We start from the raw sequence: 18,619 nt of genomic DNA on the forward strand, positions 1-18,619 counted from the left end.
CGAGGGCTTCACCGGACCCGACTGTGCACAGCGCTCCTGTCCCAACGACTGCAGCAACTGGGGGCAGTGCGTCTCTGGCCGCTGCGTTTGCAATGAGGGATACACCGGGGAAGACTGCTCCCAGGGTGAGTAGCAGCCTCCAGCGAACTGGCGTCAGGTGCTGGCACGTGCTGTAGATCTCTGTGTTACCCTAAACACACAAGCACACACAGAAGCACACGCTCTTTGAAGGAGCCCTGGTCTCTCACCCTGGTCTCTCAGAGCTTCCATTTGGGGGTCAGAGGCTCAGAGAGGTTCTGGAATTGTCCCAAGGACACACAGCTTATAGATCACACAGCTGGTACCTGAATCTGGGTAACTCCTCTATACTGAGTTTCATAACCGGTGCCCGAGATAAGGTAGATGAAATGATTATCTACCTTTTGCTAAACATCAACCTTCTTTCCTACTCTACACACTGACATGTAAAACTGATATGACATCATAAACTAAATCCCTCTATTTGGATGGAATTAAAATTCAACTCAATTGAATGGACAGTGAGATTACATAAAACAAACTATTTTAAATGCATGCTCAGCTAAAGACCAATGTTGATCACCTATGAAGCAGACTTGTCTCTTAAATCATCTTTTTGTTGCTGTCCTTGATCCCAAGGACTCTGAGTGCCTTAGAGGAGTATTAGCCCAACAGTTAGCACAGGGCATGTATTCAAGTCAAGAGAAACACACAAAGACCAATAATGTTCGTGTTTAATGAGGGTCTTTGTACTTCCCTTATCCACCATATATACTTGTAATGGAGAATATCAGCTTGATTAAAGCCATCAGCACATGAGAATAAACACGTGGCTCTGTGTGTGACATGGCCAAGCCAGGGAGGCCTGTATGGAAGGAACACCAGTCTGGCAGGGAGAAGTAAGTTCCAAATCTGATGAGTCAGCGAAGTAGAGCAAGTCCCACTCACCTCTAAGAAAAGGAAAGAGTTGGACTAGATGAGCCTACAACACCCTTCAAGGGCTAAGGATATATGACTTGAAGTTCAGAGCAGAAAGCCAAGCTCAGGCTGCACTTTCTCCTGCAGATGGCCTGAATCTGAACTAAGGTCCAAAGAATAGAAACAAGTTGAAAGCCACACTGCAGACCTGGAACTTGACCCTGAAGGCAAGGGGTGGCCCCCAAAAGTTTTGAAGATGAGACACAGTAGACTGGACCTGTCTCTTCCCCTGCCAATCACAGAGGCCCCAAATCTCCTTAAATGCAGACTCATCAAGTACGCCCCTGCTGTGACCCATAGAGTGTGTTACTGACACCATCTGACCCAAGCTGTCCTTCCTTTTTCCTGCCAGTGTCCCCTCCCAAAGACCTTGTCGTGACAGAAGTGACAGAAGAGACCGTAAACCTGGCCTGGGACAATGAGATGCGGGTCACGGAGTACCTCATCGTGTACACACCCACCCACGAGGATGGCCTGGAAATGCAGTTCCGGGTCCCTGGAGACCAGACGTCCGCCACCATCCGGGAGCTGGAGCCTGGAGTGGAGTACTTCATCCGTGTGTTCGCCATCCTGGAGAACAAGAAGAGCATTCCAGTCAGCGCCAGGGTGGCCACATGTGAGTGCACAGAACCCCTCTTGGCAGTCTCAACTGCCCCCTGCCTGCCCAGTGCATAACCCACCCCCACCGGCATGTTACTGCCTCACCTTTGCCCCACAGGCCAGTGGCTGACTTCATACAGTTACACCAGCTAAAACTCTGGAATCCAGTGACGTCCACTGAATTAAAAAAAAAGTTGAAATATAGTTGATTTACAATGTTGATTTCTGCCATATGGCAAAGTGATTCAGCTATACACACATACACACACATATATATATACATTTTTTTACAGCTTACTGAATATTTTTAAAGACACTCATCACATGCTAACTCCTATAACTCACAATAACCCTGTGAGACAGGAGCTATTGTTAACCCATTTTACAGATGAGGAAACTGAGACCCCCAAATGGCTAAGCCTCTTGTTCCAAACCAAACAGTTAATAAGTGGTCGAGATGGAATTTGAACCCTGGCAGTCTTAAATACTCTGTTCTACTGTTACTTTTCTGTGGAACTCACTGTACAAATATTTAAAATATACAAAAGTGGAAACATTAAGTTTCAAGTTATTCTTCCTTTAAGAGTTCAACATCAGAAAAATTACCTCCACTCTTAAAAAGCAAGTTGTGGTTAGAAATTGGTCCTTTTTTGCTTCCTAAGAATAACCTTGGCAGCTTTTTATTAAACTTGTGCTTCAGGCCAGGAACCATGGCTAGCAGTCATTGTGGAATACATCATTTAGTCTCAAAACATTCCCCAGTGGCAGGCATACTTACCCTCCTTCTCTTGGGTGAAGAAACTAAGGTTCAGGGCATTGTGTTCAACTCAACCAAGCACACAAAAGTTGTAATGATCGAGCTTATGATCATTACATACAATCAGCCCATATGTCTGATTCTAAAGTCTATGCTCATATTAAGTTTAAGCATATGAAATTACAAATATTCAATCATATGGCTGGCCCTTATATTAATTTTCATGATGCCTCAAAGTCAACAGCATCCCAGAAGAACCCTTAAAAAGACTCCAGCTCTGACGATCAGCCCCGTGGGGTTTGGTGGAATGATGTCTGTCCCTCCGCATTACACATGGACTCATTCTTACCTCCTCTCTGTGCTCTTCCTGACAGACCTGCCTACACCTGAAGGTCTAAAATTCAAGTCCGTCAAGGAGACATCTGTGGAAGTGGAGTGGGATCCTCTGGACATTGCTTTTGAAACATGGGAGGTCATCTTCCGGAATATGGTAAGGAGCACAGAAGAGAAGCAGGCATGTTTGTCCATGAGAACCAGAAAGATGCTCATGGGGTTCTGCAGACTTTTCCATCAACTCTGCTTCCCTGGCTTTGGGTGGGGGACAAGGCTCTAACTAAAAGGGCTTCCCTGGTGGCACAGTGGTAAAGAATCTTCCTGCGAATGCAAGAGACACAAGAGATGTGGGTTCTATCCCTGGGCCCGGAAGGTTCCCTGGAGAAGGAAATGGCAACCCATTCCAGTGTTCTTGCCTGGGATATACCATAGACAGAGGAGCCAGGTGGGCTACAGTCCACGGGATTGCAAAGAGTTAGACATGACCAAGCACATATGCACTCAAGGCTCTAATTAGACCCTGCATATTTGCATATATTTCACTTGATTTTAAGAAATCAAAAAGCATGGCATTTAGGACTGAGTGCCTAGACAAACAGATGGCAAGTCATCTCTAGGTTCTGATTGCCTGTTACAGTCTTGCAAATCTCCACTCAGAGGCAATAATGTGTATATAATAATGGTATATGTAGTAACTGATTCTATACAACAGAAACTAACACAACATCGTAAATCAACTATACTCCAATAATGTTTTAAACAAAGAAAATAAAATGGTCTCTGTCTCAAATGCCTCCAAGCATATCTGAGATTGAGCATCCTTTCTCTCTGTGCCTAAAAGCACATATGAGACAGGAAAGTGGGTCCCTGAGTTCAAAGCCAGGCTCTGCCACTTACAACTATGTGACGATGGGACAATCACCCGACTTTTAGGATGCCAGTTTCTTCATCTATGAAAGGAAGGACTGATTTTGTGGCTCCAGAGTGCCTGTGCTTCTCACACCTCTCAGTTTTCTTGAGTGTCAAAGGGGTGAGTAGAGAGGTCTATGGGAGGGCGTCTTTATTGTCTCTCTATCCTCAGCACCCACCATACTGATCAGGTGCTTAGTAAGTGCCTAGTGAACAGATGGAAGAGTGAAAGAGGAAAGAAGGAACACAAAATGAATGAGTCATATAAACGAGGGGTCTGGCATTGCCTTAGGTCTTATGAAGGTGCCTCTATATTTCAGAATAAAGACGATGAGGAAGAGATCACCAAGAGCCTGCGGAGGCCGGAGACCACGTACCGGCAAACTGGCCTGGCTCCCGGGCAGGAGTATGAGATATCCTTGCACATTGTGAAAAACAATACCCGGGGCCCTGGCCTGAAGAGAGTGACAACTACCCGTGAGTATTACCTTTAATACCACTGTAAAGCTTATTGGACTGCAAAGCACCTCTAGTTGATAGCATGCTCTCTTACAGAGCTGCTGCTAAGTCACTTCAGTTGTGTCCAACTCTGTGCGACCCCACAGACGGCAGCCCACCAGGCTCCCCCGTCCCTGGGATTCTCTAGGCAAGAACACTGGAGTGGGTTGCCATTTCCTTCTCCAATGCATGAAAGTGAAAAGTGAAAGTGAAGTCGCTCAGTCATATCTGACTCTTAGCAACCCCATGGACTGCAGCCCACCAGGGTCCTCCATCCATGCGATTTTCCAGGCAAGAGTACTGGAATAGGGTGCCATCGCCTTCTCTGCTCTTACAGAGCAGCAGTGTCAATTCACTTTTGCTACCTAAAAAACAAACTCCAAACTTAGTAGCTTAAAACGATTGCACGTTTGTGATCAGGGGTTGGACAACCTTCCTCTTCTCCACTGGACTCACTTAAAGCACCTGTGTGGGCTGGTTGACCTGGGATGGCCTCAGCCAGGATGGTGTCCTTCTGCCCCACACAGTCCCCCAGCCTCCCACAGGCTAGCCTGGACCTGGCCTCACAGCAGCTGAGCAAGTTCACAACCAGCACTGGGTCACTTCCACCAAAGCCAATCTCAGGGCCAGTCCAGATGGAAAGGGTGGGGAAACAGACCCATCTCTTTACGAGAGACGCTTCAGTGTGACATTTCAAAGGGGGCGCTGATACAGGAAAATACCGGAGATTCTAGCAAATGAGCCACCACACCATCCGATTTAATATTAGTAACCAGTCTTAATGAAAGAGGTAGGGCAAATATTAATGCTGTTCTTTTTCAAGAGTAGAAACTGAGGCTTAGGGAAGCGGAATCAGTTTGACTAACACCATGTGGTTAATCCTATAAGGGCAAGAAGTTTTAAGCCCGGGTTTAGTTTTATGACTTTAACCCCATTACCAATAACACTGACTAGCCTCTGGGTTATATAGTGTTAATTCTTCAACAGGAACCCAAATAAAATGTAGCGCAGCGCTAAAGATGCCAGAGCTGCTTGGGGGTCGATGTGGCACCGTTAGATCGTTTGGTGGGCGGACTAAAAATCCTGAATTTGGAATTGTTCTACAGAGAAGCAAATTTTTATAAATAAATAAATAAAATTATTCTGTGCTGACATTTGGGAAAATCTCTTTATCTTCTTCAAGATAACACGTATGCCAACTGCTTAAGGAATTGACTCTTCTTGGCAGGGAGTGATTGGAAAATTTACATCTGTTGACTAATGACAAGAAAGAACATCTTGCATTTAAATATTTGCACATTTTGCTTAACTCAGATCCAACAATTCAATTCATAAGACTGTCTTTTTTTATAAGCAAGTGTTTTCCATCATCTTGACAACATCCCACTGTGGTAGGGAGAAGACGGGCACCAACAAGAAAAACATCATTAGATCACCAGAAAGGCAGAGAAAAGATCAAACACAGAGACAGCACACTGAAACACAAAAGGCGTTTCTTTCATCTGCCCTTTGCTTTTTAATCTGAATTTGGGGACTGGTTGCTTTATTTTCTTCTTCTTGCAGGACAAACACCCCAACATCTGACGTTTCATAATCACATTAATACTAACACTGAGAGGCAGATTCTTACCTGTTTATTTTGCTGATACCTGGTCTTTTTCCAAATTTAAAGAAAGGATCTTAATGTTTTCATTTTCAGCTGCTTCCCTCTCGGCTCTATACAGAGATTGTATAACAACCATTTCTGATGCGTAAATGTTTTTGAGAGGCACTGACATTTAAGGAGAAGGAACATGGGTTTTAGATCCAAACAGTCCTGAGTTTGAATTCTAGCTTCAGCACTCACCACCACTTTAGGCAGATTCACTTCTTTAAGCCTCAGACTCACCATCTGGAAACTGGGTTCATAGTATCTTCCTATGGCATAGTCATGAGAGTTAAGACTTAAAGTGACAAAGCACTGTGATTGGCACACAGTACCTCAAGACCATGTTAACCTCCTGGATTGAAGGGATCCCAAGCTAGGAGAAGATCAGCGTCCTTAATTGAATCTCTATTTCTTTAATGAAAGGGCTGTTAAGAAAGACAGTAGGTATGGCTTTGGTGTTTCCCAACACCTCAAAGAACATAGAACACATGCTTCACTGTTGAATTGCAGCATCGGTTTCATTATGCACTTTATACTTTCATCGTCTGTGAGCTGAGACTTACGTATCAACGCCTAGGGTTCAAAAAATAGACATTGCAGGTTTCTCACAATCGACTCTGAATTATTCCTTCTCATGCCTTTTATAAAACCGAGTCCCCTTCATTCAATATTGTTTTCTCATGAATGCTGAAAACACAAACCTAATTATGTTTAAAAAAATGAAGAAAGAAACATTGACTGGATGCCTTAATGTCTTAATTTTATGCTTGGTATGTTTTAATGCATTAAAATTTTTACATAATTAGAAAAAAGTTAAAACATAGATGACAAAGCCTGATGGTATGCTGTGGATTCAGAAAGGTCAAAGACCCACTCTCTCAATGAATGAATGACTATATAGATGGCATGATGCAGTTTGAATAAACTGTAGAGAAATCTGTTTTGGAATAGTTAGAAAAGTACAGTATTCAAAAGCTCTTCTTTTTTATTTTGGTAAGAACACTAATCCTGAGCTCTATCCTCTTAATCCTGATGCTGGGAAAAATTGAGGGCAAGAGTAGAAGGGGATGACAGAGGATGAGATGGTCAGATGGCATCACCGACTCAATGGAAACATGCTTTCAAGAGTGTAATACAGTATTGTTGACTAGAGGTACAATGGTGTACAACACATCTCTAGAGCTCAGTCATCCTGCAGACTGAAACTTTTTACCCATAGGGGAGGGAGTGTGTGTTTATCTGTTTGCAACAGGGTCAGAAAAGGGTTTGTGTTAGAAAGTGACCTAGAAGAGGGATTTTGAAGGATGAAGAGGAGATTTCTAGGGAGAGGAGCAATCTCAGGAAGAAGAAACAGGGGAACCAAAAGTTCAAAGGCAGCAATGCACTGTTGGAGGAGAGGTACGCTGTCGGAGCAGGAAGCACAAGGCCTTTGGGGCAGGAGGAAGACTGAGATGAGGACTTGGAGACTGACAAGGCTTGAGATAGCCATGACCTTCTTGCTTGAGTTATTTCCATCAAAGCTAACTTTCCATACATTATCAAGATAGTCATTGCCTCAGTTTTCTGCTCCATTATTCTGATGGAGAAGTCACCAATTAGGGAGTTTTGTCTCACTGGAAAACCAGAGAGACTGAGTCGATGTTTTTCAAGTGAAACACCCGCTGTGTGTTTCTTACACTTATGATAATGATGATAGTCATAATAATAATAATAATCATGACTATTTATCATATAACTACTATGTAGCAGGCTCTGTGCTAGATGCTTGGCATGCATTATTTCCATTAACATTTGAAAAACCAAACAAAAAAAACCCTACAAGTTAGCAGTCATCCTCTGTGCTTAGCGCCGCAGAGACTCCGATGATACTTATAGCTTATCAGATGGGAAACTGAGATTCCAAAAGACAAAATAAGTCAACTGGCCAGCATACAGCTAAACGCACACTCATGCACTTGGAAGACTGCAAGCCCCCTCTCTGCTCAGCCCTTGGCACTGGCCCTGGTCTCTAAAACTGCTGTCTCCTCTGCCTGTCACAGGCTTGGACGCCCCCAGCCAGATTGAAGTGAAAGATGTCACAGACACCACCGCTCTGATCACTTGGTCCAAGCCCCTGGCCGAGATCGATAGCATCGAGCTCATGTACGGGATCAAAGACGTGCCAGGAGATCGCACCAGCATCGATCTCACACACGAGGAGAACCAGTACTCCATTGGGAACTTGAAGCCGGACACCGAGTACGAGGTGGCCCTCATCTCCCGCAGGGCCGACATGTCCAGCAACCCCGCCAAAGAGACCTTCACAACAGGTACTACGCCCACTCCCGGCTGCTAACAGCCCCAGAAAAGGAAGGATCGCCAGACTCCTCCCCATTCCATGGCAGTGTGTCTCCCAGGCGCCTTTTACAATAGAAAAAAATGGCAAGAGGATGTTTATTTTAGAATACTGTAGCAATTGATTGGTTTTTCAAAGAAAAAAACTTACCCCCAATAACCTTCTAAGGATAAAGAAAGTTTTTTGCCTGCATAGAAGATGCTGGTCTGAGATTCTCAGACATTTTGGTTCAAATAAAATTCAAATAAATATTATAAGAGTAAAATGTAGTATACGGAAAGTATGAATGGCAAAGATGCCCTCTAAGCTCTTAGACTAGGGCACCATTTTCAAGGCACCAGAGTGTCAATCATTCATTCACTAAATATTTTTTCAGAGCTCGGTAAGCTCTCTGTAGATCATTAAAAATCCAGTGATGAAGGCAGCACACCTGTTCTTCCAGCCACAGAGCCAATTTGCAAGCTTTTGTATAGTTTTTATTAAGTATAAAATCATTGGCAAACATGAACGATTGAGGTATCACGGCGATTTAATAATGAAGTGTCCAGTGAGTAGTATTTGTCCAGATGTGTGCTTCAGCTATTGAGCCAGAGGGGTGAGTGGGTCTTTTCTCTCCAATGGCAGACACCTTTCGCGTCTCACCATGAACTATCAAGGACTCCCAGTCTCCTGTGCCTGGCGCTCTCAGTACCAGTGCCCTTTCCTCTCCCAAACAGGCCTGGATGCGCCCAGGAATCTCCGCCGCATCTCCCAGACAGACAACAGCATCACCCTGGAGTGGAGGAACGTCAAGGCAGCCGCCGACAGTTACAGAATTAAGTATGCACCCATCTCTGGAGGCGACCACGCGGAAGTAGAAGTCCCCAGGAGCCAACAGACCACAACCAGAACCACGCTCACAGGTGAGCTCCACACCCCTACCCGCGCGGACCCGGGGGCGTATCCCCACCTTGCAGCCCTCCAGAGAGAGAAAAATAGCCAGTTCCCCATTGTCCCTCTCCCTCGGGTGTCAGTGAGTCAGGCCGTGGAACAGGCCAGCCGTTGAGAAACCGTAGCCTTCAGGGCCTAGCTCAGGGGCCTTTTTATGGTCCTCTGAAAGTTTGTCCAGTTTTGTACTGAATCTCAACCTGCTCGTTCTCTCCTAGGGCTGAGGCCAGGAACTGAATATGGGATTGGGGTGTCTGCTGTGAAGGGAGACAAGGAGAGTGACCCAGCCACCATCAATGCGGCCACAGGTGAGCCGGCCTGGCTTCCCACCACCATGGGACAGGCACTAACAGACACGACCGGGGCCAGGAGGCAGGAAACCACCTAAAAAGAAGTGTAGATGCCCAGAGGAAAACAAGGCTTCAAGGATCACCCAGCCCAGATGTTCACATTCAAAAGGAGCATAAGGACCCAGGATCCAAGGCAGACCACTTATACATATCCTTTTTTTATCTTTTTATTTGGAGGTAACTGTAGGTTCACATGAACTCTAAGAAAGAATACAGAGAGATCTGTGCCCTTTGTCTAGTTCCTCCCAGTGTAACATTTGTGTAACTTAAGAACACTATCACAATCAGGAAATTGACACTGATATAATCTATCAAGTTTATTCAGATTTCGCTACACTGTGTGTGTGTTTGTACGTGTATATTTAGTTCTATGAACTTGGAGCATGAACTTGGGTGAATTCCGGGAGATGGTAAGGGACAGGGAGGCCTGACGTGCTGCAGTCCATGGGGTCTCAAAGGGCCGGATATGACTTAGTGACTGAATGACATTTAGTTCGATGTGATTTATCACCTGTAAATTTGGAATCCACCACTTCAGTCAAGAACGAATAGTTGCATCACACTGAGTCCTCCGTGCTACACTTTCCCATCCCCATGGTCACCACCCTCCCTCCACTTCACCCTAACCCTTGGCGTCACTGATCTGGTCTTTGTCCAGTTTCAAGAATGCTACATAAAAGGAATCATGCAGCACATGAACTTTAGAGACTGGCTTGTTCACTCAGAATAATTCTCTTTAGCCACCAGGGAAGCCCCATAATTCTCAGCATGAGTGTGAGAGAGTATGAAGGTCCCTCAGTTGTGTCTGATTCTTTGTGATCCCATGAACTGTAACTGACTAGACTCCTCTGTCCATGGAATTTTCCAGGCAAGAATACTGGGGTGGGTTTCCATTTCCTTCTCTAGGGGATCTTTCCGATCCAGTGATTGAACCTGAATCTCCTGCGTTAGAGGCAGATTCTTTACCATCTGAGCAACCAGGGAAAGAAAGGAAAGGAAAGGAAAGTCACTCAGTCATGTCCAAATCTCTGCAACCCCATGGAATGTAGCCTACCAGGCTCGTTGGTCCTTGGGATTTTCCAGGCAAGAGTACTGGAATGGGTTTCCATTTCCTTCTCCAGGAGATCTTCCCAACCCAGGAATTGAGCCTGGGTCTCCCGCATTGTAGGCAGATGCTTTATCATCTGAGCCACCAGGGAAGCCCCACTAACTCTCTTGAGATCCATCCAAATTGTGCCTTCTATCAGTAATCAGCTCCTTCTAAATGCTTTTGCGTATCATCTCAGTATGGATTTATCACTATAATCTTTTTAATCTTCCCAAACACAATGAGGTACCGTACAATGGCATTTCATACAGGTGAAAACTGAGACTCGGGTGAGATGCCTGAAGCCACACATCTCTACAGCAGACCTAGGACTGTGGCCCACAGCCACCCTTCAGTCCCAGAAGCAGCCCTGCCCTGAAGCCTGAAGGGTGTTCAACTCTCTGTTTTCCTCCCAGAGCTGGACACACCCAAGGACCTTCGGATTTCTGACCCTACGGAGACCAGCCTGACCCTCGTCTGGCAGACGCCGGTGGCCAAGTTTGACCGTTACCGCCTCAACTACAGTCTTCCCTCGGGCCAGCCAAAGGAGGTGCAGCTCACCAGAGACACTACCTCCTTCGTCCTGAGAGGCCTGGAACCTGGGCAGGAATACAGCATCCTGCTCACAGCAGAGAAAGGCAGACACAAAAGCAAGCCGGCACGGGTGCAGGCGTCCACAGGTGAGGTGGATGTGCTCTGAGCTCTCTCCAGACCCTCTGATGACCCTGAGGCTGGCAGACCCATCAGCCAGATTGTCTTCAAATAAGAAGATCAGATGGGAAGACAGGGACTTTCTCTACTCATGAATCCTCTAAATGCCGTTTGAGTCACTTACAGATCTTTTCCTCTTGTCCACTGACATGTCCACAGCAAAGTTCCCTAGCTGGGCAATCAATAATGGCTTTTAAATATTTCTTCCTAGGAGAACTTAAAGCATGAGAGTTTGTGCTTGTCTTTGGTTCTTTGTATTTTAATTTCGTGTTTTCATGGAAATGAATGTTATTTTTTTTTTTCTTGTTTTCCCCCTCTTTAGCACAGTCCATTAACTTTTCATTTTATTTCTTTTCAAGATGACCAAGAGGTTCAGAGTAATTCTTTGGTTATGACCCATTAAATATTTTTATTCCAGGTCTTTTGCCCTCCTCTCAGGTTACCTGAAATGCTGCACACAGTCCTGTGAGCCTGTCACAGAGCCCTTCTCCTTTTTCTCTTACTCGTTAAGTGATGAACTTTGTTTATCCATGACAGCTTAATCCTGACCTCCAGTATCCCTTCTAGCCCAAGTATCCTGTTCTTTGTACCTGCCCCCATGTTTCTTCAATGGCTAAATTGGGGGGAAAAAGATCAGTTCTTCTTTTATGAATATGCATATTTAATTTTGGCTCCCAAATAGTCAGGAGGGATAGGTGGAAAATGTTAATTCTTCAGAATGTGATAAAAGCTTAGTTTCAGTTTAATTAGTATTTATTGAGAACCCATTGAATACATGGTATCATGCTGGTATTTGAAGAAAAATTGATCGTGTACTTACTTAGCACTGTTATTTTGGCTCCTGTGCTCCTGCTCTTAGTCTGTGGGGAAGACCAGATAGTCTGAGTGTTAGATGGAACTCACCCAAAGAAAGGAAGTAATGGGGTAATCAGGACAAGCCAGAGAAAGTGTCTTGACAGAGACACTATTCCAGCTGAATCTCCATAAGCAGAAAAGGGGTTGCTGTGATGGGCATATTTGGAAATGCCTTGAAAAGTCTTAGTCATTTATAAATACTTTCACCTACACATAACGGAAATCTCAAGTTACAGAACTCTAGCAAGACACAGGGTGGTTTCCTCTCTCATAAAGTAAGTCGGAGGTTAGGTGGTTCGGTGCTGGCCCAGCAAGTCCAATTCTCAGGGATTCGGGCTCCTTCTCTCCTTCTCTTCCACTAGTCTTAGTCCTTGGCCTGCATTCTCAAAGCCACCTCCATGTCACAATATGGCTGCTTCAGTGCAGCCTTCACATCGGTGTTATAGGCGGCATGAAGGAGGAAGAAACAGGAACAACAGATAGTGCCTCCCAGACGAGTCTGTCTGGAATCCTCCCCAATGACTTCTTACATTTTACTGGCCACTTCTAGCTATAAGTCAGTCTAGGAAAGGTAGTCTTTGCGCTGTGTGCATTGCTGCCCACATAGTTTGTAAGGAAGAGGGGGTGGGTATTTGGTAGACAGAGAATAGCCTCTTCAGAAAAGACTTCAGCCTGCAGGCTCCTCTGCTCGTGAATTTCCCAGGCAAGAATACTGGAGTGGGTTGTCATTTCTTCCTCCAGCAGATCTCTCTGACGCAGGGACTGAACCTGTGTCTTCAGTATCTGCTGCACTGGCAGGAGAGTTGTTTTTGTTTGTTTGTGTTTTTTACCAGCTGAGCTATAGATCCATTTGCTAAAGTGAACTTAGGTGGTCACTTCTATTGACTCTATGCATGGACTGCTTCCAGCCAGCTATGAGATGAGCATCAAGGATCCTTGGATGGGGCAGGGGTAGCTTAATCATAGACGAGGTGGGGAGAATAAATTGGAAAGAAATAAATCAATGGTAGATATTTGAATGGTTCAGCTTGTAAAACATGAGCTTGTTGTAAGATGTGAAGGGGCCACAAATGAATCAGAGAAACAAGAGAATAATTTCTTCTTCTTTCCCTCCTCCTCTTCTTCTCCCTCCTCTTCTTCCTATTCTTCCTCTTCCTCCTTCCTTCCTCCCTCTCTGTCTCCCTCTCTCTTTCCTTTTCCCTCAGTTTCACAAATGCTAGATTATAGAGGATTTCCTGGCTCCTCTCAGTCATCTTACCCTCTGGCCATGACCACTTTATCTCTTATCTCCAGCAGGGAATCCCCAGGCTTCAGCAGCTCAGGGAGATGAAAGCTTTCAAGTGAATCACAGGCTGGAATTACTTTGCCTCTGACTAAGAGCCCAGTTTGGCATCCCAGAGGCTCAGTGGTTTCATTTTCCCAGCCGTGCCTTTTTTAACACCATTTAAAGAAATCACGTTGTATATTTAAAGACATTCCTCACTCATTACAGGAAAAAGTGTGCAAAGTTCCTTGTATGGGTTCTTCCTCCACTGTCTCTGAAATATTTCTTTCTATGGCTTTCTCCATAGAACTATTTTATTTCATTAAGAGTGAGGTGGACATTTCTGTCTGTCTCCTGAAGTCTATCTTCCCAATAAGCATCTCGTACATTATCTTCCCAGTATCTCCTACATTTACTCAGTCGGTAATGCGCTACAGCCATGTTCCATGCTAAGTTCTGGGGATACTAGGGCAATGGAGACAGGTCTGTGTTTCCAGGGAGCTCACTAGCAAACAGACACTTTCATTGCTGTAACTGGGGGTGTGGGGGTGCAGTGGGAGCAGAGGATACCTTCTAAGTATCAAGACAGGCTTAATACGGGACAAAGCCTTTGGGTAGACACAGAGGAGGCAGGCAGGACTGTGTTGTGGAATACATAAGGAAGTAGAAGTCCAAGCACCTGGCCTTGCTTAATACAGGGAGAAAAATGAAACAGGAAAAGTGGAAGCCCTCAGGGGAATGTACCATGTGGCTATGAGCCTTGAAATGTCAAAGGGCTGTAGGTTCAAACTCAGAAGAAAGGGCTTCCCAGCTCTGCATCTAGATTCTTAATAGCAGAAGTCTGAAAAACACTGCTCACTATCTGTGAGCTTTACAGAGAAAATGAGAAATCGGCTGCCCCAAAGCATCTTCCCCAGAGAATTCCAGGACTCTAGTCATAGCACTGAGCCAAAGCACAAGCCTTTTCCTGGATGCAGCGTCACGTTAAAAGTATGCATTACCTGACTGCCCATCATACCTGAAATATAATGCAGGGACCCTACCACAGGCTACACAGCCCTAAAGAATTTGGGCCCTCCCGTCGCCCTGACTTGTCGCCCCCACCACTTGTCCGCTTGCTCGTTTTACTGTGGGCGCCCTGGCCCTTCGCTGTTCCTTACATATGCCAAGCAGAAGCCTTTGCACATGCTTCTGCTGCTGCCTATATACCCTCCTCTCCCAGGTCTTCACCCAGCATCTCCCTCATTTCACTCAGCTCAAGGGTCATCTCAAAAGACATCTCTGTCTGCCAGTCTAAAAGGATGCCCTGTCCTCATTCACCCCTTCAGGCTGCTCCAGAGTTCCTCAGGACACTTGCCTGGCCTGATAGCACTCACTCTTTGGTTTACTTATCTATGGCCTGCCTCCTGTGTGCATGTGTGCCAAGTCGCTTCAGTCATCTCCGACTCTTTGAGACCCTATGGTGGACTGTAGCCCGCCAGGCTCCTCTGTCCATGGGATTCTCCAGGCAAGATTCCTGGAGTGGGTTGCCACGCCTTGCTCCATGGCCTGCCTCCTACTTCCGACCAGAATGTAAGGACTGTCTCTTACTCAGTGCTGCAACCCCAGCGCCTTGAATACGTGGCACAGGCTTCAGGAGCCTCTGGGGACCCCAGCTCCTCCAGAGGCAGTATTTCCACTGAATCTTCTGGTCTTTTGCTTTCACCCCTGCAGCAACAGCCCAAATTCTCTCCCTTAAGAGTTAAGGGAAGGGAAGCCGTTCTCCTGGAGTCTTTAATTAAGCTTGTGCTCAGTCGTGTCCGACTCTTCACAACCCCATGAACTGCAACCCACCAGGCTCCTCTGTTTACAGGATATTCCAGGCAAGAATACTGGAATGGGCTACCGTTTCCCGCTCCATAATTAATCTTACTCTGAATAAAACTGGGAGGAAAGAAAGAAGGAAAGATAGGAGGGAGGGAGAAAGAAAGAGGGAATAAAGGAAGGAAAGAAAAAAGGCACTAGTGGTAAAGAACCTGCCTGCCAACGCAGGAGACCTAAGAGATGCAGATCCAATCCCTGCATTGGGAGGATCCCCTGGAGGAGGGCATGGCAACCCACTCCAGGATTCTTGCCTGGAGAATCCCGTGGAAAGAGGAACCTGGCGGGCTACAGTCCATAGGGTCGCACAGAGTCAGACGCGACTGGAGCATCTCAGCATGCACACATCCCTGTTAGCACAAATGAGTGTGTGCCAAGTGTGTGTCCCATACCCAGCATCTGTAGTCTAACAAACTCAACAAAACCCTGCTTGAAGTGGAGGCCATGATTTGCTGTGAGCAGTAAGGGACATAAAGCCAGGAGAATATGCAGATACACAAGGCCAATAAAGCATCTTTCCACACCATGTAAAACTCAACAGCGATACCCCCATAATTCTCAAGGGTCTGGGGGAGCAGAGAGGTGGAATTTTGTTTTTAGCAACAGCTGGAAGTAACAGAGAACACTCTGCTCTAATTGGCCTCTTTGATTTTTCTCATGGAGCAAACTGAAATTTAGTCAAATATTTATCCATCCAACAAATATTTATTTCTTACCTGCCATGGGTCAGGCAGCACTGGCATAAAGAACGGAAGGACACAACCCCTCCCCTCAGGAAATGATGCATACTGCAATGAGAATGAGAGAATGGAAACCAAAATTATAAGACTGTGACTAGTTTGTTTAGAGGCAAGTGTGGGAAGCTACAGGAGCACGGAGGCAAATACCCATCCCAGACTTGAGCAAAGTGAAGGCAGGGTATCAGAGGAGGCTTCTTGGGAGAGCTGGTACTTCACCGAGTCCTCAAAAAGAAACAAAAATTGGGCAAGTGGAGTGATGACATTTCCAGCTAGAGGAATAGCATGTAGCAAGTTCAAAAACATGAGAAACTTTGTTACTGCAACGCCAGCCATACAGTCTGCTGTATGATGGAGCTGGAAAACAGGGTTCAAGGTCACGGACATCATCAGTATCTTCTACAAAGGGCAGTGAAGATCATGCTAAGGGGCTTGGGTTTCGTTCTTGACAGTGTTAAGTCCCCCAAAACTGTTAGAGCAGGCAAAGCTTTGAATTTCCATTAACTTTACAAGAGGAGATCAAAACAATTTAATCTCCCCTTGGGTGGTCCTCAGGCTTGAATTTGGCCATTCTGCTGCTGTAGGAGAATCACTGTTTCCCATGAGTGAGCATTAAAAGTGGAAGCCTCATCAGTCAGCACTTGGTAATGACGATCTACATGATGGTAGAAATCTAAAGATTTAAAGTTGGCACAGCCAGAAATTCCTCCAGGCCAGCTGGTCAACTCACCGTGAGCCCAGAAATGGGATTTTGAAATTCTGATTTCCCAGGCCCACTGACATTGTTCAGAGGGTAGATGCCAGTGCACAGCTGTAAGGAAAAAGACAACAGCCTTTTCATAAAGAAAGGCCAAGAAATTCAGTGTGGAATATACAACGGAAACCCTGGGCCTCTGGGGCAGTAAGCCCACAAGTGTGTTATTTGCTGTTGAAATGCAGAGTCCGCATTTACATGAAGCCTCTTGGTCTCCATCTCGAGTGTTGCTTGCCGTATTTTTATTCATAGCATTCCCTCTCTTTTCATAATTCTTTCCCACCTCCCTTTATTTTAACTACTGATTTTATTCATTGGAATTACACTATTATGTGTCAGGCATTTGTTTAGTGAAGTGTTTTGGGTAGGGCACCAATAGCCAAAAATTTTGGTGGACTATTATGACTATTATCATTTGCTGAGCAACATGACATTATATGAAAATTACTGTATCAGCTGTGCCAAGCGATGAAGCAGAATATGAGGGACATTGTATAATAGTATCTGAGGCATGTACAAAAGCTGATGCAAAGAGAAAAGATGGTTCTCATGAGAAAGAGACATTTTCTAAGGTGGATCTCCTCTTTCCAATCATCTTTACTGTGACAGCTTAATAGACAATCTGTAACCCTCCCTTTCCCAATTAGGTAATTCTCCCCACATCTCTTGCAACCTGGTATCTGAAAGTTCTTCCATGGGGAAAAAAATATATATTTTATGTCATAATTTAGAGAGAGAGCTTAAAAAGCAGTTACCTGAGAGGAAACACAGACTTAATTCACATGAAGGGGATCAATTGTCAATGTCCACTAAGTCCCTGACAAGCAGTTTTGACAACAGCAGGAGAAGAAAAAAGAAGAAAGTGGGATAAAAAAGGAGAGTTTGTGAGCCACAGAATTGATTCCCTTAACTTTGCAGTCTGACCTAGATTGGTTTTTGTCCCATGTCTCTTTACGGATGAGGGCTCTTGGCATATTTGAAAAGGTCACACTCCTGAGTCTAGTTGTGCTGAAAGTCCAAGTTCAAGGGAATGATTGCTGCTCCTGGAGCACTGCGCCCGGCTGCACAGAGGCCACGGGCTGAAAGATGGCTGACCATTTTTCCTTTCTTTCCCCAGAGGTATGGATAGATACATCCCTTTGAGCTTGGAGCCCTCTCTTCCTCACCTGGACTATGTTTGTGTGGTTAAGAACTGCTATGTGGTCTCGGACAAGGGCTCCAGGACACAGATTTGGGCTAAAGGAAGTGTCCGTAAGAATGACAGTCAAGGTCAGGTACGACATATACTTTCTGCAAGGACAGTCAGTGTTTTAGGCTTTTCAGGCCATAGGGTCTCAGCTCCTCTGTTGCATCACTGCAGCACATAAGCAGCCATGAGCAGAACATGGATGCAGAGGCATGGCTGAGTCCCAGTGACATTTTACTTATGACATCAAAATTTGAATCTCATACATTTCATCTTCATGAAGTGTTCTTCTTTAGATTTTTGTAACCATTTGAAAAATTTTAAAGTGTTGTTAGCTCACTGATTGCCAAATTGGCAGCAGGCTGGATCTGACCCTCAGATCCTAGCTAGCAGTCCCCTGTTGTAGATCAAACAGGATTTGAAGTAGTGTCAGGTTTTGCCAAACTAGAACAATCAGAAAGAACATTCCCCAGAAAGTAGAAAAGTCTGAATCAAATAGATTCTGGAGAAGAAACGTTTTCCCTTCTGAACCGATATCTTCAATCTAACAGCAGGCTAAGATTTTTGAATGAGAAGTCAGCTTTAATGGACACAGGAGGCTGATTTGAAATAAGCAGCAATATAAAGTATATATGGAGAGAAACAATGTATTCACTTATATAAGCTCAAGTCAGTTCTTACTCTGTTGTTTAGAGGATGTTTCCAGATAAAATCCTCTCTTCCCAGGTGATACAAAGACCACTTAGGCTCAGTCCTGGGAAAATTATCACCTTGAAGTGAGACATGTGAGTGTTTTGTGCTGTGCTCATTCC

At 45.1% G+C, this 18,619-nt stretch overlaps 1 protein-coding gene across 1 annotated transcript in view; it reads left to right on the forward strand.

Annotated features, from left to right (window-relative positions):
• The window catches only part of TNC (tenascin C), a 103,993-nt gene that overhangs the window by 36,981 nt on the left and 48,393 nt on the right, over positions 1–18,619 (forward strand). The window contains exons 4-11 of the mRNA XM_010835131.1: positions 5–125; positions 1,349–1,612; positions 2,728–2,843; positions 3,916–4,072; positions 7,781–8,050; positions 8,793–8,978; positions 9,222–9,311; positions 10,857–11,120. Coding sequence (XP_010833433.1) covers positions 5–125; positions 1,349–1,612; positions 2,728–2,843; positions 3,916–4,072; positions 7,781–8,050; positions 8,793–8,978; positions 9,222–9,311; positions 10,857–11,120 — 1,468 coding nt within the window. The remainder of the gene's footprint in view (positions 1–4; positions 126–1,348; positions 1,613–2,727; positions 2,844–3,915; positions 4,073–7,780; positions 8,051–8,792; positions 8,979–9,221; positions 9,312–10,856; positions 11,121–18,619) is intronic.

This window comes from Bison bison, unplaced genomic scaffold (assembly GCF_000754665.1).
Source record: "Bison bison bison isolate TAMUID 2011002044 unplaced genomic scaffold, Bison_UMD1.0 scf7180017864039, whole genome shotgun sequence".
Classification (NCBI taxonomy): Eukaryota; Metazoa; Chordata; class Mammalia; order Artiodactyla; family Bovidae; genus Bison; species Bison bison.